The following is a 20,000-nucleotide window of genomic DNA, read 5'->3' on the forward strand; positions in this document are numbered from 1 at the left end:
GAAGAAGCTTTTAATTTTAAAATAATACTAATGGGATATTGATCATTTAAACCTGGGAAAGCAATGGCATTAGTTTTAAGTTGCCTTTGTAGCTCCTTCATTTCTAGAAATTCATTTATAGACCACCCCTCTGTTCAGGGTCAACAAGATCTATGATTGTGAACTTAAAAGAATGTTGTATTTTCAAGATGCCTAACAAGGGCATTGCTATGATCTTTCTTTTTAATGCAATAATTGTATTGATACATCCTAGTTTTTAAATTCCTAGCTGTCTTCCCCAACAATTACAGGAAACCAACATACTCGAACATTTTGTTGCACTATATAAGTTGTCATCCCCGTCATCAGAAAAAAATCATTATTTAGCCAGGATGGTGTCAGATGACAGTGATTTTCAGGAGCAATGTGATATATTAAAGACTGTGTTCCAAAAGAGAGGATACCCTAAACTTTTTTAGATGGTATTTTTCTGGAGGTTATCCACAAGAGATCTAATGGTCGTTTTGTTCCCCTACTGGGCTCCAGGAATGCTCTACCTCAGGTGCTGCCTAATTTAGACGTAAACAATGAAAACCAAAATTTTAATAGGGCATGTATTTTGACCGATAACAGTGATTTTAAAGAAATTAGGTCCATTATAGAGACAAATTGGTGTGTTTTTACTATATACCCAGATTATATAAGAGTTTTAGGGCATACCCCAAAGATTGTGTACAAAAAAGATATATGTATTAAAAACGTGGTTGAGAGATACCACTTTGAGGACCTTAATGGGAGAATGGCAAAATGTGGGCAATGTAATCAGTGTAAACATGTTTGAGAAGGTGATTCTGTATCACTTCCTTATTATGGCTCCATTTGGTTGAAGAAAAGGTATAGTTGTAATGCAAAATATGTGGTCTGTGTAGTATTATATCAAAACTGGTTGGCGTTTTACATGGGGAAGACAGGCTTAGTTTCAGTGTCCTGTTTTCTATTTTCTAGTAACTGCCTTTTGGCAGACAATAGTATTAAACTAAGCAAGGCCTTACTATGTATAGGCTTCATTCATTTTCTCTTGACCAGGTTAAAGGTAACATAAGATTTTGTCCTTTGTTTCCAATCTCTTTACTGCTAAAGAATATTTTCCTTGCTGACTTTGCCATCTGAGACTACCTTCCGAGCTCAGAAGCATCACTACCCAAATCCACATGGTACTCGATCGTTCTATCAGAGTATGTTTTTTTTTTTTTTTTTTTTTCTTTGCAAGGTGTCTTTAAGCGTCAAAACCTGGGAAAAAGGAGCATCATTCTTTATTCTTGGGAGCAGCCCAGTTAAATGTGGCTTTAGAGGAGTGGTAGGTGCAATGTTACAGGCTGTACGGCATCTAACACTGACCAAGAGGTGTCAGTACAAGATGTTCTCCACCAGGTGGTACTGCCCAGACACTTTGTACCCAACTATTGTCTCAAAAGAAATAAGAGAGTAGAATTATCCTCCCTCTCTGACTAAACCTGCTGTCTCTCTCCCTCTCTGTCATCTCTCTGTCTCTCATATCTCATGTTTATCTCTAAATCATGGTTTTCACTGTTATTTGGCTACTTTATTGGTTAGGAAAACTTTATGTAAATTTTATTTTTGATCTATGTTCCTTTTTGGAAGACTAGAGCTCCATTAATGTGATCTTGTTAACACATACCATGTTGTTATAACACTGCTTTCTGGGCCTTCTACTGCTGGTTCCATTACTCATTCATAATCTCAGTAGCTTGAATCATGACAGCCTCCTAGTGGGATACATGCTGAGAAGATTTCCCTTCTGGAAGAGCCTGTACACATTGGGAGGGTGGCCAATTCCCAAAGTGCAGGTTCTAAGGGGTGAGAGCCACTATGTGCCAACAAAGGGACAATATTATGCAAACAGACATCATACTGTGGCTTCCTGAGTTCATTTCCTTCTGCTGACATGAAGGGCTGATGTCATCAAGTGTGCATGCAATGGTGTTAGAGGGGTAATACCCCACGTATGTGTCAGTGCACCTTTCTACGTGGACCCACCTACAAAAGCATGCATCCCATTTTGACCCCTGGATCACTACTCGGTCTTGCAAACTAGCCATTTGCACATCTCTAACAGGATGACACTTCATCATTCCTCTTTCACCTGGCCAGTTCCTGCTGAAATAGTTAGTCAAACTCAGGTTACTTGGTTCATAGTCAGGGCTTTATCCCTCTATGTCTTAGAGATGTCTCCCTCATCCTAGAATAGTTATTGAGACAATGTCATTAAAAAAAACATAAAAAAGAGAACTGCAGAATGGTAATGTTCAAAAAGAAACTTAGAACTGTGAAAGCAAAACATGAGCTCTTGTGTATAAGACTATACTCATTGCTTTCAACTAAAAAGATTATACCTTCTCCTAAAAAAATAGGTGTCTATGTGAAGCAGGGAGACAATTTGTGAATAAAAATGCTCTATTTATATCTCAAAAGGAACAGAAACACTTGGGCCAATGGATGGAAAACTGTATTGTAACATTTCCATAATAAAAAAAGCTAGCCAGTAACTAATGAGCTGTTTTACAAACAAGACTAGCAAACTGCAATAGCAAGATCAATCAGGAGCCTAAAATGACCCAGGGCAGACCAGTGGGGCTGAGAGAAAGATGACTACTCACAACCAAGCTGGGAGATAAAGCCTGTTAATCAGAAATTAACCAATAAGAATCATTTACTGCTGCAAAATTAACCAATGGAAACTTGGGATTACAAATCTACAATATAGAGCTATTTAAACCAAGATTACTGAATCCATGAGCTGTGTGAGGTGTGTGTACCTCAGGGGACAATTCAGGGAAAATGGCTAGAAGCCAAGACAACCTAGAAGCTGACAGATACATTGAAAACACTCAAAACATCTAAAAATACAGCAGCACTTTGCAGCAAACACTCCTCTTGTAGTGAAATATGCTTGGACCTTCAAAAACATTATCAGGCTGGAAAATAAGCTGTACCCTGGCTTGTTGTCTTTATGAAAACATGTATTACTGGCCATGCCAACATACTGCAAATAAATATGATGATAACCATACACTGCAAATACCACCCCACTATAACCCTTAGATTGATAGAAATGTGACCCTAGTCCAAATACGCATTACTATAAGCTCAATAGATCTCTTTCACTGGAAATACAAGTTATAAAATAGAATTCAGATGTGTGATGCTTTACCAGTCCAACACTACAACCAAAATTCCATGTACTGAAATGTCTACTAGTCCAAATTTCTTTGAAGGCTTCAAAAAGAACCATGCCTCTAGTGTCCAGCTAGTGGGAGGAGAATTCAGTCATGAGAAAAAAGATAGATCTAAGTAAGTGCATCCAGTGAGCCATTCGTTACAGTATCTATGATATGTTTTCTGAAGTTAAGGAAACATGCACTTTCATTCATGTTGGGGGGGGTGACAAGCATCAAGGTTAATTTGCCATGTTATCACAACTTTATCCAATTTGAAATTATGTGCCTTTCACATTAAGCTATAGGAAAATGGTGTTGTGGCATTAATTCACAAAGGGATATGGGTTGAAATCAGTCCAGTTAATCTATACCCATCAACCTGAACAGCATTCATTCCTTCAGATTTACATAAAACTTCTGATATATCTGTCCTGATGCTCTGCATTAATATATTTCTTCTCTTAATATTCAGGAAAATCTGATCAACAGAGGTACCTAGACAGCCATCTTTGCAGGCATAGAAAGATGAAGTTTTTACCATGAACCAAGTGACCTGAGTTTGAGTAGTGACTAGACAGCCTGCTAGAGCCGGCAAAAATTGAAGAGGAAATGACAAGGCATGAGACTGCTCACCTTTTCTTGATGAATGGGGGATAAGTGTAGAGAGTGTGAGTGAGACTTGCCACCTGGTCAGGCTATGAAGAAGTCTAGAATTTCATTAGTATTGGACTGGGTAGCAATTGGGTTAAGAAGGATGGGTGTTCCTACATAAGTGCCAGGGTGAGGTCTACATTCTAGACACCTGCTAACAACCTTATTAATTAAATTAATGTTTTAGTATCATCTTTTTCACAGTTTTATATAACACAGCTTAAAAACCCTTAAGTCCAATATTTAACTTCAAGTTAATAAACCTTTAACACATAAACAAAAATACATAAATTTAGAGTCTAAATGACATTATTAATGACAAAGATAAAATTATATACAGATCAAAAGGTAATGTAAGAAAAGCCTTATCTTCTTTGCCACCATCACTGGAAAATATGCCATTCTAGTTGATAATGCACAAAATCTATTTACTGTGTTATTTTTTTCATGACAAATCAACTTTTTTCACTTTTTTACAAAAAGTTTGAAAACCTCATTTACCTCTTAACAGTCCTTGTCTTTGTTGTCCTTATTTCAGCTGTTTCCTGACAATTATATTGTGTGACGTAGCACAGATTGTGATTATTTTGCCTAAGGTGGCTGGATCATGCTGCAAGGCACCACCAGATGTGTCAAGACATCAGAGCACTGCTTTCAGCACACCAAACACACACACTATAATATTCCTAGTTTTAGCATGTGCATCATTGTAACCTTGCTCACTGAAGTTGTGTGTGTTTCTTATGGGCATCATGAGCCAAGGTTCTAGTGCATAACCTGCATCCCCCGCAAGATGTCCTTGTGTAAAGTCACACCTAGGAAACCTTACATGCACATCAGAGTTGTGCCATACTTGTGAGTTGTGAAAACTGCCAGGGTTACCTGCACATACATTGTAGATGAATCATTGGGCATTAGAGACCATCTGAGAGGTGATACAGTAATATAGTTTTCTGTTGATGTACCTCCTTCCCCATCCAACAAGTGTGACATTTATTTAAATATAGGTACAGTGTATGTCCCCCAGAACCTCAGGCTGTGGCATGCAAATTTTGCATGGTGGTAGCATTGTCCTCTGGTGTGCATGGAAACCTGATATGATCTGTTACATGTTGCAGCATTACATATAGAAATTGGTGCAATATTCTTAAGGCTACAGCCTGTGACACCCCTAATATATTCCCTGTAGGTCTCTAAAAAGTGCTTATAGCTAGAATACGTAATGTTACAGATATCTTTGTTTCCACTGTGATGGGTTCTCCACAATTTCCCTGGGGCTTCTGGTGAGGGCTGCAGAAGTTGACTATTCATAGTAAGGTATCCTTTTCCACCCTGTACTGCTCTACTATTTCTGTATCATTAAGTCCATAGTACGTCAAACATGGTCTGAACAATCTTCTCCTTCCAGACCAAGGCCTGGCAGCAGCACTTTGCACTAAAGCCTGTTACACATACAAGTTAATGATAGCAGCAGGAACCCCTAACATTTTTTTTCTAAGTGTGTTTGTTGTTCTGTTGTAAAGAGTATTGGAACCGAGGCCAAAAAGGACCCATGTGTGTGCAAGAAGCTTTTATACATTCCTGAACTGCTTTACCAAAGCTTTCTATATGCTATAAAAGCAACCCTGAATGAAAATGAACTATCAAGTAGGAAAGTAGAAATGATGGCAACAAGGCAGGAAAAGGATCTCACGGGTTGTTCACGTCTGGGATTGTACAACCAAGAGCACAGTGAGAGGGTAAGGTAGTAGTAATGAAGAAAACTGTGGCATATATCCTTATGGGGAGAGAACCCAGAAGTGAAGATGTAATGCTTCTGCTCTGCATGTCCTTGATCAGTTCATATGTGAGTAACATATAGTTTTAGAGCCCATACAAAGAGATGGGCATCAGGCCACTGAAGCAGTCCAGAGGAAAACCGCTAGCAGGATGTGTGGAACTAATGGGAAAGTATATCACAGATACCAGAGGAAATGGAGCCCTTCTCACTAAAAAACAAGAAGAGATGGTGGGATATGATAGGGGGACACACAATTATCTGAAAGTTATCTCATGAAGATCTGAAAGATTCACGCTGGCATCGAAATACAGGAGAAGGAGAGGGCACAGGCAGCAGGCAGCACGACAAAATACTCCATGGATCTGCAAAAATATTTCTAGCTAGATAGATGGGGGAGGGAGAGAGAGTGAAACTGATCGTTTCAAATGGTATCTTTGAATACATTCAAGAAAACATGAGATAGGTGAAGAAAGGTTGAGAGGGAATAGAGGTTGAGAGTAGGAAAAATGTTAAGTGCATACAAAGCAAGAACTAGAGAGTTAATTGTTTCCTGCTCCTGTTAAGAAAATGCAGTGGAAATCGAATGTGATAATACTTATGGAAAGTGTGAACAAGAATATGAAGCAGAAACTTAAAATAGGAGCAGTTGTTTTAGAGTGAGTTGTGACTTATTCTAAAATATTTTTGTACCTGAACATAATGCAACTAAAATGTCAATTAGATGTTCATAGGTTCATAGGCTCATACTAGGCTATCTGCCCTAGGGCATTTATAAGCCTAGCCAGAGTGTGTTTGGCTTTCACCACCCATTTTAAATGAATTTTGCTATGCCCTTTTTCGAGGTTAGTATACTGTGTCTCTGTCTAACAGTGACATAGAAGTGATACACCAGGTAAACCTACTATCTCCCATCCACTCATCAAGATTCCTCTTGAAGAGAGTCAGTGAGGGACTCTGCCTAACCTGGACTGGGATTTTATTCCAGAGTGAAGGGAGCCTCTGGGTTATGAATCTGTCCCTCCAGCATGTCCTATTTATTTCAGTGCTGAGGTTCAAGTCTCTCGAGCGTGTGGCTCGATGGGGTTTGGATTTTCTGAGGTGCAGCATGTCCATTAATTCCGGGTTGGACATGGCTTTATACGTTTATTTGCTTAATATTATATATTGTAGAATAAAAACTGATTTACTCTAAAAATATTTTCATTCATGAATATAATACTACTAATCCAGTTAGCTATCTAATTTTATATATTTATATCAGTCTCTCACTCTCTCTCTCTCTCTCTCTCTATATATATATATATATATAATTTTTTTTTCATTGAAGGTACATTTGACTGAAAAACATTTAGTCAACAAATAGATTGGACTGAAAAGCTGTTTAGTCAAACACATTCTAAACAAACTATAGACCATAAAAAGCTCACCTCACACCCTTCTTAATTATATATTGTAACTCCAAGGTCACACACCTGTGGAGAAAACACCTGGCACAGTGAATCAGTGCTGGTGTATAAACATAATCCTTTACAAATCTGGAGAGTACAACTTGATAATGGACATAACAAATCCACACAAAATCTTCTAAGTTACACTATAACAACTGTCTAGGTCAGAATTTACACCACAATTACCATCTCTAGACTTTCACAGCCATCAATGAAATTGCTTTCACTAATTTTATTCAACCATATAGCTTTCAGTCAAATGTACCTTTGAAAAAATGTACTACATCCTTACATTTATCTATCTAGATAGATAGATAGATATGCACATATACATAAAACTTACTATTAGCAATAAAGAAAATGAATGGGGTAGATTTTCTAAAGGGTTTAGCCTTAGAAACATAGGCCCATAACTAAATAAGTTAAGCAGTTTTGGGTAAAATCATCTTCTTTTCAGGACTGAGGATGTGGACAGAAAGACAATAATTAAATAATTATTTATGACAATACCAGAAATCACCTTATCTATGAAAGAAGCTTCATAGGTTCACAGGATGATACTCGGCTGTTGGCCAAGAGGCCCTTATAAGCCTAGCCAAGAATTTTGCCCATGTTCCCTCAAAGTCAGCAGCTGTTTCCTCTGTCCAGATCTCAAGCGTGTATTTTCTGTTTCCCATCCAGTCGTCCAAGTTCCTCTTAAAGAGGGCTAGAGAGGTGCTCTGCTTGACATGGGGAGGGAGTCTATTCCACAGATGGGGGAGTCTTTGGGACACAAATCTATCCCACCAACAAGTTCTATTAATGTCACAGACCAGGTTAAGACTTTGCTTGTGGGTTGTTAGAGTGGAGTTTGTCTTACGTATATGCAGTAACTCCATCAAGGCTGGGTCTGAGATGGCCTTGTATGCCAGACACAGGTCACCTCTAAGCAGTTTGTATGAGACTAACTAGAGAGACAGGGCTTATAGCCTATCTGTATAGGATTGGTGTATGAGACCCTGGATTTTCCTGGTCAGGAACGTCTGTGGTCTCTCCAACTGCTGCATATGAAAATAGAGATGTCTCTAGATATCTTTGCCTAGACAATTACCCCAAGTGAGAATCAAACCCTGTACCTTGTGTTTGTAAGTTAAACACCTTAACCATTACACCAAACTACAAATTCAGCTGAGCAAAGACTGAGATCTCATCCTTATGGAAAACAGTAAAAAAAAAAAAAAAACAGACAGCACAGTGGTGCAGCGATAGCTTTGTCACCTCACAGCAAGAGGTTCTCCAGTTCGATTCTTGGCTGGTTGCCTTCTGTGTGGAGTCTGCATGTCCTCTCTACATTTGTGTGGTTTTCCTCCAGGAGATCTGGTGTTCTTCCAAGTTACAAAGACATGTGTCTGGAGCATTTCTCCCCAGGCCTCCGCTAAAAATTGGCTCGTTCCAAGTCAGGCATTTCTAGTTAACAAATGTAAAATTAAAATAAAATAAATAAAATAAAAGGTTCAGATGTCTGCAAATCCTGCAGTTTGGAGATTCTTTTTGATGAGGTATAAGCTCCAAACAAGGCTGTGTTCCAAGTCAAGACCTTCAAATAAACAGAATAATCTAGTTTAAACAAAGGTTTTGTAAGTCATCATCATCAGTCCCCCTCTTTTTTCCCATTTTCTGCATGAGGTCAGGGTATTGCATCGACAGTCACCATCTGTCTCAATTTCAATGTCATTCTCTTACTTTTTCAGCAGTCATGCCTGAGTGTTGCAGATTTTCTCTCACACAATCCATCCATCTCTTTGGTGGATGCACTTCTTTCCTCTTGCCTTCTTCTTACCTGTCCTAAATCTTCTTCAGCAGATTGTCTTCTACTTGCCTGCACATGTACCTGGATCACCATAATCTGTTCTCATTGACCCTTCTCTGCGATAGGAGCTAATTGGGCTTCTGCAATGATGTCCTCATGTCTTCATCTGTCCCACAGTATGCTTCATACCAACAATCTCAGGCACTTCATCTCCATCATCCCTAGCTTTCTCAACTGCTGTAACTTCACTGCCCAGGTTTCTGTACCATACTGTAGTATAGGTTGCACAACTGTTTTGTACACTTCACTTTTCAGCTTTTTTTGGCATTCTTCTGTCATATGGTCTACCAGTTGGCTGCAGCCCCTCTGATTCTAGCTTTTTTTCACTTCTGTCTCAATTTTCAACTTCTTCTGATTTCCCCCATTTGCTGCCAATATATCTGTCTTATCTGCACTTATTTCCATCCTGTGTGGCTTCAGTTTTCAATTCCATTCCCCTATGCTTTGCAGAAGTTCTTGTTCAGAATCTGCCTGTAATGTGAGGTTGCAGTCCATCATCAGTATGAACAGCAGTGGCTCAGAGCTGAATCTTGATGCACACACCCACTCCCACTGGAAACCCCTCTGTGAGTCCAAACACTTTTTGCACTTGTGCCACTGGGTCCTTGTACACAGCCCGCATTAATTCTACCAATATTTCTGAGACTTAGAACCATCACAGTACTGTCCAAATTAGATTTCTGTGAACCTTGTTATATGCTTTCTCCAAGTTTAGGAATGTCCAGTTGGACTCTTTCCTCATCTTTAACTTCTTCTCAAGTATCTGTCTCACTGCAGATATTGGGTGAGCTGTGCTGCATCCTGAGCCTTTAACTTCTTCTCAAGTATCTGTCTCACTGCAGATATCGGGTGAGTTGTGCTGCATCCTGAGCCTTTAACTTCTTCTCAAGTATCTGTCTCACTGCAGATATCGGGTGAGTTGTGCTGCATCCTGAGCCTTTAACTTCTCAAGTATCTGTCTCACTGCAGATATCGGGTGAGCTGTGCTGCATCCTGAGCCTTTAACTTCTTCTCAAGTATCTGTCTCACTGCAGATATCGGGTGAGTTGTGCTGCATCCTGAGCCTTTAACTTCTTCTCAAGTATCTGTCTCACTGCAGATATCGGGTGAGTTGTTCTGCATCCTGAGCCTTTAACTTCTTCTCAAGTATCTGTCTCACTGCAGATATTGGGTGAGCTGTGCTGCATCCTGAGCCTTTAACTTCTTCTCAAGTATCTGTCTCACTGCAGATATTGGGTGAGTTGTGCTGCATCCTGAGCCTTTAACTTCTTCTCAAGTATCTTTCTCACTGCAGATATCGGGTGAGCTGTGCTGCATCCTGAGCCTTTAACTTCTTCTCAAGTATCTGTCTCACTGCAGATATCGGGTGAGTTGTGCTGCATCCTGAGCTAATCTGAACTGCTTATTTCCCATCCTACCTTCTTTCTTTCTACTTTATCAGTTACACTCTTCAAAACATTCATGCAGTGTGACAGGAGTTTGATACCTCTGTACCTCTCACCGTTGTGAATGTCCCCTTTGTTCTTGTGTGCTAACACTAGTATGCTTATTCTCCAGTCATCTCAGATATGCATTTCTCTCCATAGAGCTACGACTACCCTCAGGAACTATTACTCCTCTTGCTCACTCAACATCTTGATCATATCTGCTGTGACCAGATTTGAACCTGCTGCTTTCCCTGAATTAATTTTCTCTTCTTACTTTGTCTAGCATGGGCTCCCCTTCTTCTTTCACTGTGGAATATTCTTCACTCAGAAGATGTTGGAAGTTCGCGCTATCTGCCTTTGATGTCCTGTGGACTGGTATCTTCATTATGTTTCTGTCTTTCCCTTGAAGCCTAATAGAGTTTCTCTATACCATCTACTGAGTCAATTTCTTGAAGCTGGCAGAGTGCCTCTGATGCCTTGTTCTTCACTATTGCAACTGCTCTCTTAATTAACTTCTTTGTTAGCCAGCCAGTATTGCTTCTTCACCTAGTTCATTTTGTTTTCTATCTCCCACTTTTTCCTGCACTCCTCCTTTCTTTTTATGACTTCCTGGTTTTCTGCATTCCACCACCATCTTTCCTTATGTACCTTATTTCCATACCTGGCTTGGCGTCAAATCTGCTCCACAGTCCTCACACATGCTGTTTTCAGGAGCTGTCATATTTGCTCAACTCCACGTATTTGCTCTTCTTCCTGCAGTCCTGTGCCCTGAGTAATTCCTTGAACTCTTATTCTTTCTCTCCAGTCACCTTCCTGGTCTATAGCCTAGTCCTTGTGGCAACCAGCGGTTTATGCTGTGGACTGGCTGTTTCACTGGGGATGACTTTGCATTCACTGATTGTACCTCAGTGCCCTTTACTTTCTAGCAGGAACTCTGAGTTGCATGTTGGTCACTCTTGTACTTTATCTTATTAATCTTTCTCTTGCTCAGCCATGTGTTAGCTGCATCAAGCCATTTGCCAAATAGACATCTAGAATGGGCTCCCATACTTTATTCCTGTTGCTCACCCATGTGATCCCAGGTACTACTGTCATATCCTGCTCTGTCTGTCCCATTAAGTGCATTTAGATCCCTCATTTTCAACACCAGTTCATGCTGTTCTGCTTTATCAAGTAGCTCCTACAACTACTGCCCAAAGGCAGTCTTTTTCTCTCAGTCACAACCCTGCTGTGAGGCATATGTTGAGATTGTGAAGAGTGTTTTATCCTTACACTCGAGTCGTATTGCCATGAATCTGAGTCTGTAAATAATTACATCCCTTCAGTGTCTTTTGAAGCCTCTCCCACAACAGAATTCTCACACCATTTCTAGTTTCTTTCTCCACCTAAGTGGTAGACCCTAGATCCCAAGCCAAGTGACTTTACTGCACTATTCTATCATCTTGTCTCATGGGGATAGAGGATGTCCAGCCTCCTTTTCACTGTCATTATCTACTTCGAAGCTTCATCCTGGCAGTGAACCTCCACTGAGTGTAACGATCATTAGTTCATGTTTGGCAGTTGCTCCATGTCCAGCTTTTGCTCAACAGAGCTATCTCAGGTAACCCAAGCTGGGCAACTGGATACCATCCAACCAGCAGCTTATTATCCAAGGGCTGCTGGGTTTATATGTGCCCACTTTGCAATGGGGCACATATATCCCTCCCACTGTTAGCATGAATCCGTGGAGCAGATCAGGATCAAACCATGTACCCTATGCAGAGGAGGCAAAGATCTTAACCATTATTAAACAAAACACAGAGTTCCCACTAGGAGGCTTTCACTACTTTAATAAATGGTTCCACAACAAATAATAACATCAATTAAAAGAGAGACTAAGCGCTTTCGTCCAACAAATGACTAGGGCTTCAGAGTAATGCAGTAAAATCTCACTGGTATTAAATACAAACTGTCCACCAATCACAGAACATTTCATGAGTGAATAATTAATAAACACACAAAGTGTTTTAGCTGAAACATTGCGCCTTAAGATGTAAATAAATATATATACTATTGTAAAACTAAGTAATAAAATTAAAAATAATCATATATATATCATGTTCTTGTAACTCTATACAGTATTTAAAAAAATATATACTTAACATGACCTTTCGATCCAAAAAGTACATAAAATCCCTTCATACATCTTAAATTCAGAGGGAGTTTGTTCTCAACTTTAAAGCGCTCATAACTGACAAATAGTTATCAAGACCTGGGGGAACAGAAGGATTAAGCCTCAATAACCATACAAGCTCTTTAAACTCTAATAACTACTTCAGAATTGCCACCTCTCTTTGACAACACCACCCTATCAGTAATAAAAAATTTAAATTTCTTAAAACTAGGACATAAAATTTGATGTCTATTGAAAGCATTAGTCGACTTGTTATTTTTAATGTCATAGAAATGCTCTTGAATTCTTTCTCTCAACTTCTATTTTTCCTGTATAATATACATCACATGAGGTGATGCACATGAGCCCTGATCGGGTGGACATTAATTCATCCATTTATGTTAAACTGGTGAAACTTTATGACAATACCAGTTTTAGTATGTTGGAATTATTAATTAAGGAAAATGAATGGAAAATGGACAAACTGAATAATGACCTTACATTTCTTAGCACATCTGTTTGTAATGATTTGCTTTTTTTCAACTTACAAAGCTGACTACAATGCAATGTTTTATAAGATTGATAGAATCATTGAATTCAACAGGGTCCAGAAAGTGTGTAGGTCTGATAGAGACAGATGTGAATATGAGGAGGGGAGAACCTATCCCAAACACTCTCAACACTATTCTAGGGACAACACACCTGAGGTTGATTTGGAAAATGAGGCCAGGGATCTTTTTTTGTAGACAGAAAGTCCCCAGGTTTGACATTCCGAAAGGTTGACAAACCACCATCCTGACAATCATCGTTCCAAACACAAACCAAAACAAGAACAGGTTTTCACTTCACCATGGGTGAGGCAAGGGCTGATGCAAGAGACATTGAATTGCCCGTGTGATTGTGAAGGAATGTTGAGTCCCATTGTCACTGATTCTTTTAAGGTTTTTAAATTATCCCATGCATCATTTCCTGAATCATCTCTTACTGTCTTTAAGAAAGAGTTTAATTTTATTCCTGACTTTAAGCTTGATATTGTTAGAGTGTTGATTCAATTGAAATTATATGTTAGAAACTTAAATCTTAAATTGAACTTTGAAGACAAACCTAAATTTTTTATTGGCTCTTACAATATATCTAAAGGAAAAGTCTGTTTTTGCCACAACCAAATTATTGGGTGATGGTGTTTGAAAACGTGTGTGAAGACCAATTCAGGATTGCAGAAAACTAGATGCCTGGACAACCTTACCCTAGAAGAAAAGACCTTTCCCAACACCCTTATGATAGAAGTCTTCAAGTCATGAAACCTGACAAAGGGTTTCATGACTTGTTGTTATAATGGGCAATTATGATTATTCTACTAAAATGTTTGATTTATTGTCTGATGAGTCTACCTATGGGAGGGTATCTATTAATGAGATTAATGGTATATATGGTAAAGTGTATTTTGTTTTATATGACTTGGCTTTACAAGAAACCCTGAGACAGAAAACATGGGGATTTTTAAATGTATTCAAACACATAATTCTCTCCATTTTGGGTATACCCAAGGTATATAAATGTAGTTACAATACCCCTCTTAGACCTACTGTTGCAGCCAGGGGCTCCAACACTGATCCCCTAGTCAAATTTATTGATTTGAAATGTGGACATCCTACAAAAGGGCCTCACTGAGACAGATGCCTGGTGTCAAAGCCATGGCCTCAAGCTCAGTGCCAAAAAGTGCATTGTCATCCCTTTTGGTAAAAACTCTGTACCTTTGAACTACCACATAGGTGGTAGTCTACTTAACACTGAAAGTATGATAAGAGACCTTAGGACATAGGTGGACAGTAGTCTCTCCTTTGATAATCACATTGCCACAGTAGTCAGGAAATCCTTCTATGTGGCACACCTCTTCACAAAAGGTTTCTCATCCAGGAAAAAAGAGGTCATTGTTCCCCTCTACTCATCACTCAATAGACCCATTGTAGAGTAGAATGCCCCTTTTGGTATGTACCTCACAAGACATCTACAACAACTGGAAAGGCCACAGAAATACCTCACAAAGAGGATTACCGGCCTCAAATAGATGTCCTACGCAGACCATCTCAAAAAACTCCAGCTTTACTCTGTCGCATATCGCCTACTCAGAGGCGATCTCTGCCTAACATACAAAGCTATGTCAAAACCAGAGCTGTTGGACATGCTCCACGTAAAGAAATCCCAATCCCTCTGAGCTACGCGCTCTAGGGACCTAAACCTTGTCACCACAATAAACAGAAAATGCTGGAGGGATAGATTCCTGTCTCAGAGACTTTCCATACTCTGGAACAAACTACCTATCTATATCAAACAAAGGTCCTCATTAGCACTCTTCAAGAAAAATCTTGATGATTGGATGGTAGATAGGAAATTCACCCCAGGGATCACTTCTGTGGCTCTGCTTGACTGGGGCACAGGAAAATAATTTTCTTGGGTGGCAAAAGCTAGGGTACTGTTTGGCTAGGCTTATATAGGCCCTAGGGTCAATAGCCTAGTACCTACCTATGAACCTATGAACCTATATGATGATGGGATTATATTTATCACCATTGATGCTGTTAATTTATTTACAGTAAATAAGAATAGTTTACCAATTTTTTAATGCTCAGAAAGATATTTCCACACCTGGCATACACATTTTTGAAACACTGTTGAAGATGGTATTGACTAATAACTTTATATTTTTGAGGGTGGATATTTTTACCAGATCTTTAGTGTGGCAATGGGCACCATGTGTGCCCCTCTGTATACTAATATTCTTTTTGGCAATCTGGGAAGAAGTCTCTGTATTTGTCAGTGAATTCATGTCTTTGGTACATGCATATTACAGTTCTTAGATAACATTCTGACTTTGTCGAAAGACATCCTTGATCAATGGGAAATGTCTCCTTACAATTAGGAAAAATCCACTACCTTTATAAAATTTACCTATGAAACCCGCTTTTCCACTATTAATTTGTTGTAGCAAGCAGTTTGCCACAATTTAAAAAAAATCTAAATCATTTTTAACAAATACATGAACACTGTAGAGTTCTGTGCAGGCAATGTATAAACTGTAGCAATTGTTTGCTACAGTTTAAGAAGGATTTTTTTTAAGTAAAACCTGAGTGCCGTAACACTCCATGCAGGCAGGGTATAAATTATAGCATATGTTGGCTAGATTTTAAAAGTAGAATATTTTTTTTTAAAGAAAACAGAGAAAGTGAGGGGTAGAGCACAGAAATGAGACCTAAATGGCTGGTCGATGTGTGTGAGTGGGGGGTGGGGGGCATGTTGTGCATCTGGTCAACTGATTGGTGTGCCAGTAGAAGAAACAGCCCTTCATTTTTACTTTTCAGTGGAAGATCTGGGGGAGGCGGGAGTGTAATAAGCAGATTGATACGATGTAGTGATTTGCTTGATACAGTAAACTGTTTTTTTTTCACTATGTTTCCACTTCTGCTTGCCTGCAGATTTTATTTATTTTATTCCTAAAATTCAGTTGTTTTGGGATATTAGGCTGTCTAAGCTGCTGGGATGATTTGCAGCCATAAAAGTAACCATGAACAGTTATTGCCTTAACAGTAAGGTGAGTGAAATAGTGACTATCTTAGTGATTTCTGAGACTTTTAAGTGAAAGGATCTGAGCTATGATATATTAAAAAATACATATATAATGTATTATTGAAATTAAAAAGAGTCTGAGCACTGTCTGTCTCTCTCTTTGCTATCCCACTGTGCCATCACATGCAAGGAACCGAGGTAATGAACACAAGATATGTCAACTATGTCGATGCATAATTATTTACGGCAGACACCAGCAATCATGTTCCGACTGCTGTAACTGGCTTTCACCAAAGGTTTCTTCCCAGCTCAGTGTGAAGCTTCCAAATGAGAATTAAGAGCGAATCAAGGCAAACAGAGACACAGACTGCAAAAGACAAAGGCAGTAGATCTGAAAGGAGTTACTAGAACTAGAAAATCAGATAGAGCTTCAGTTTGTACAACTAGTATAATGCATGACCAGGGCCGGCCTTAGGCTAATTTCACCAATTTGGCCCAGTAGGGCCCCGCTGTTTCAGGTGGCCTCACACTATGCTATGACAGTGTTGTTATGCTTTTTGTGACCCAGAGATTTGCCTAAGTGACACTACAATAAAGTGCAAGGCCTTTCCTGCTATACTCTTTCTCCCATAGTACTTAACAAGTCAGTATTATTAAGTACAATATTATTAGTAACTGCAGCTTTATGCCTCTTTTATGGTTTGCAGTGTTAGCTGATTACACTCCTGTAGTAGTTGGGTGCTGTCACTGAGTGCTTGACAGATTTTCAACCCAAAACTGGTCATATTAACCATCTAGGTTTGTGCCCTTCTCCAGTTACTATATGCGAAGATAAGACCAGGCTTATTTAGAAGACTGATAGAGAGGTACTGTTTTCTTTTGCTTCTCTTCCTGAAATGGGGTTTATGAATAGTTGTTAATGAATAAAGTGACAAGAAATAACTTTGGAATAGTCAGCCTCAGAAAACATACAAACAAACATTAATTAGCATAAAATGCAAATACCGTGGTCTGAGGTAACATTTGATCACTAAGACTGGTGGCAGTGAAATGCTTGTTGCAATCTCAGATAGGAGCAAAATAATCCCATAGAAGTAAAACATGTGGTGTATGTGCAGAATGATGAAAGGCAGAGGTAAAAAAAATGATTTGTTTTGCTGAAAGTGTTAAACACTGACACACTGGAAAACAATCAAAGAAACAGCACACTTTAATCAAAATCTGTGGCACAGTTGTAGTGTAAGAGCAAGCTTGCAGAGAAGTGCATGTCAGGGAGGTATAATGAGCACAAATATTTGTAGACGATACAAGAATTCAGTCAGTAAAATAGGGTGGCTGTACACTGTCATAACATACGTTTCGATGAAGAAAATACTATATAAAGAACAAAGTATTTGAGTATGTACAATTGTTGGGCATAGGATGCCAAGGAGATTAAAGCATCAATCAAATGAAGAGAAAACAGGCAGAAGGGAGAGAGAGAGAAGGAGAAAACACAACAAAAAATAAAATACAAAAATGTGCTGAGAGAACAAGGGGGGGGGGTGGTTGCAGCTATATCCTAGGTTCAGCAGATTTAGACAGTACTATACAGTTTGGAAACAGGTTTACTGATAAGCCATGGTGCACCCACTGGTGACAAACCATGTAGACACAGGTCCTCAGTGACTCATCAAACACACTCCTTACAGTGTGCCTGAGTGAGTTAAGTAGTCTGTGACACTGGAACAACAGGAGTTGCTGGTTTAAGAATAATCCAAATGTCCAGTAGTTTACTTCTGCTTTAATCTGTCGTATGATAAAATTTAAGCTAATAAATATGCATATTGTTTTATTTTAATCCATAGTAATAGCTCACATTCCAGATATCTAATCGGCAATAATCTTAAATTAAAGAAGCCTGCAACTGGAGGGATAGGTGGGATGGTTGAGGGGGCCCAAGAAGGGGCCCCAGCAAAATGGCCCAAATTGAGGCTTGCAATTGCTAAAGCCAGCACTGTCTCCAGGTTTTGCACTTTGGAATGTATAAACAAGGACATTCATTGCCTTAGATGTGTTGAAAAAAAGACATTAATGTCCCCTGTGTGGTGTGAAGGCCCACTATGCTCTGTGCTTTATTTCTTATTAGGGACTCTTCATCTACTCCACCTTCAAATAAACAAAGTGCTTTTGGCTGCATTGTATCAAGTAAGGTCTGATGGCAGCACGTGCACAATCTCACCTTGCAGTTATGCACCTGCACAACGCACTCAACATCTGTACTGTTGCTTTAAGAGAATAATATAAAAATATTTAAAAAAATGTATATGTCAGCTCATTGAAGCCCTGCCTGAGTTTGCCTTTGCATGATATGGGAAATCACTGAAAATGCTCAGGGTGATACATGTTTAGATGGGGTGGTAAGAATATGACTAAATGGTCAGTCCCCAGTAGGAAGGAAATATGGATGAATCACTCTGGGATAACACATATTTTCTGTTCATTAGATGTGCTTATAAGCATTGATTATACATTTGGAGGGTGGTACTTTAGCTAAATCAGAAATACTTTCTGAAGAAATCTCACTTGGCCTTGTGTCTTCATACTTTCATCCATTTTTCATATCTTCTGCTGAAAAGCTTTACATGGTACTTAGTGCCTGTAGTTTCTTGAACCCCGTCATGAAGCACTTTTTATTGCCTAACATAGCTTTCTCTCTGTTTTAGTATAATAGTTTGTTAGAAGTTAATTTAATTTACAGCAAAACAGCTAACAGTAAAATTGAGGTCTGGAATCATTAATACAAAAGAAGTCTCTTTAAAATGAATTACCTTCCATGGAATTTCAGCATCTCATCTACTATATAAGCTTTTTTTTAATCCTAGCAGTTTATGCTTTTTTCCTACTGTTGTTTTTTCTAATGCTGTAATTTTCTCTTCTCTAACATAGGGTGACTCTGGTGGACCACTGGTCTGTAATGGTATAGCAGAAGGAATCGTGTCTTTCGGCTTAAAGTGCCCACCTGGAATGTATACACGCATTTCATCATTCTCTTCATGGATCGGTGAAATCATGGGAGATGCCAGTGAATGAAATCTCTTTCTTCAGCTGAATGTCAGCCAATCTGAAAAGCTGATCACTGGTGCTGTAACGTGTTTTCCTTGCAAGGCATTTTGCTTTCTGCTTTTGATAATAGCAACAGTAGCAGTATGAACAATAGTAGTAGTAGCTGTAGTAACAGTGGTACTAGCAACAGTATTAATATTAACACTAATACCTGTAGTAGGAGCAGTAGCAATACTAATGGTAATATTCATAGTAGAACTAACAGTGGAAGTAGTAATAGTAGTAAAGCTAATACCAGTTGCAGTACTAGTAGTAACAGTAATAATACTAACAGCTAGAGAAGTAGCAGTGATAATGCTACTGGAGGTACGGTGCAAATATTTGGGCTTTAGGTATAATTGTCCAGACTCCTTAAATCTCAAGTAAATTCCTTCTCCTCTGAAAATGTCTTAAATTTTAAAAAGCTTCAAATAATTAATCAGATTTCTATATCCAAGGAATAATCTAAATAATGAAAGTACAATTTGTGTGTGTGTTTATATCTATCTCTCTATCTATCTCTGTTAGCCGGTTGTCTAAATTGTCCTTAGGGTTGAACAAAGGAAAGAAAATGACTAAGGGGACAATAATCCCAAGGATCCATAGAGTCTCACCTTAGCAGTCTACTAATTAACAGCTTGAGTCGTCGTTTGCATGTGATTATATATTAGGAGTGCCAGTGCCAGGCATTTTATTTCTTGTGTTTTGTCGCATTTATATACGCTTGTAAATGACATTAGAGCAAGGCTTAACAATCCATAGGTTGAACCCAATATGTGTGATGAACAAATGTTGCATTTGTTAGCAACTTCATACTTGGGGGGAAA

At 38.9% G+C, this 20,000-nt stretch overlaps 1 protein-coding gene across 1 annotated transcript in view; it reads left to right on the forward strand.

Moving 5' to 3' along the window:
* LOC122787190 (mast cell protease 1A-like) overlaps positions 1-20,000 on the forward strand; it is a gene marked incomplete in the record, with an annotated part of 834,391 nt that overhangs the window by 809,698 nt on the left and 4,693 nt on the right. Inside the window, 1 exon segment of the mRNA XM_044053777.1 lies at positions 19,018-20,000. This exon segment is cut by the window's right edge and continues 4,693 nt beyond it. Coding sequence (XP_043909712.1) covers positions 19,018-19,161 — 144 coding nt within the window.

Source organism: Protopterus annectens, chromosome 13.part0 (genome assembly GCF_019279795.1).
Source record: "Protopterus annectens isolate FY-2018-M chromosome 13.part0, PAN1.0, whole genome shotgun sequence".
Taxonomy (NCBI): domain Eukaryota; kingdom Metazoa; phylum Chordata; order Ceratodontiformes; family Protopteridae; genus Protopterus; species Protopterus annectens.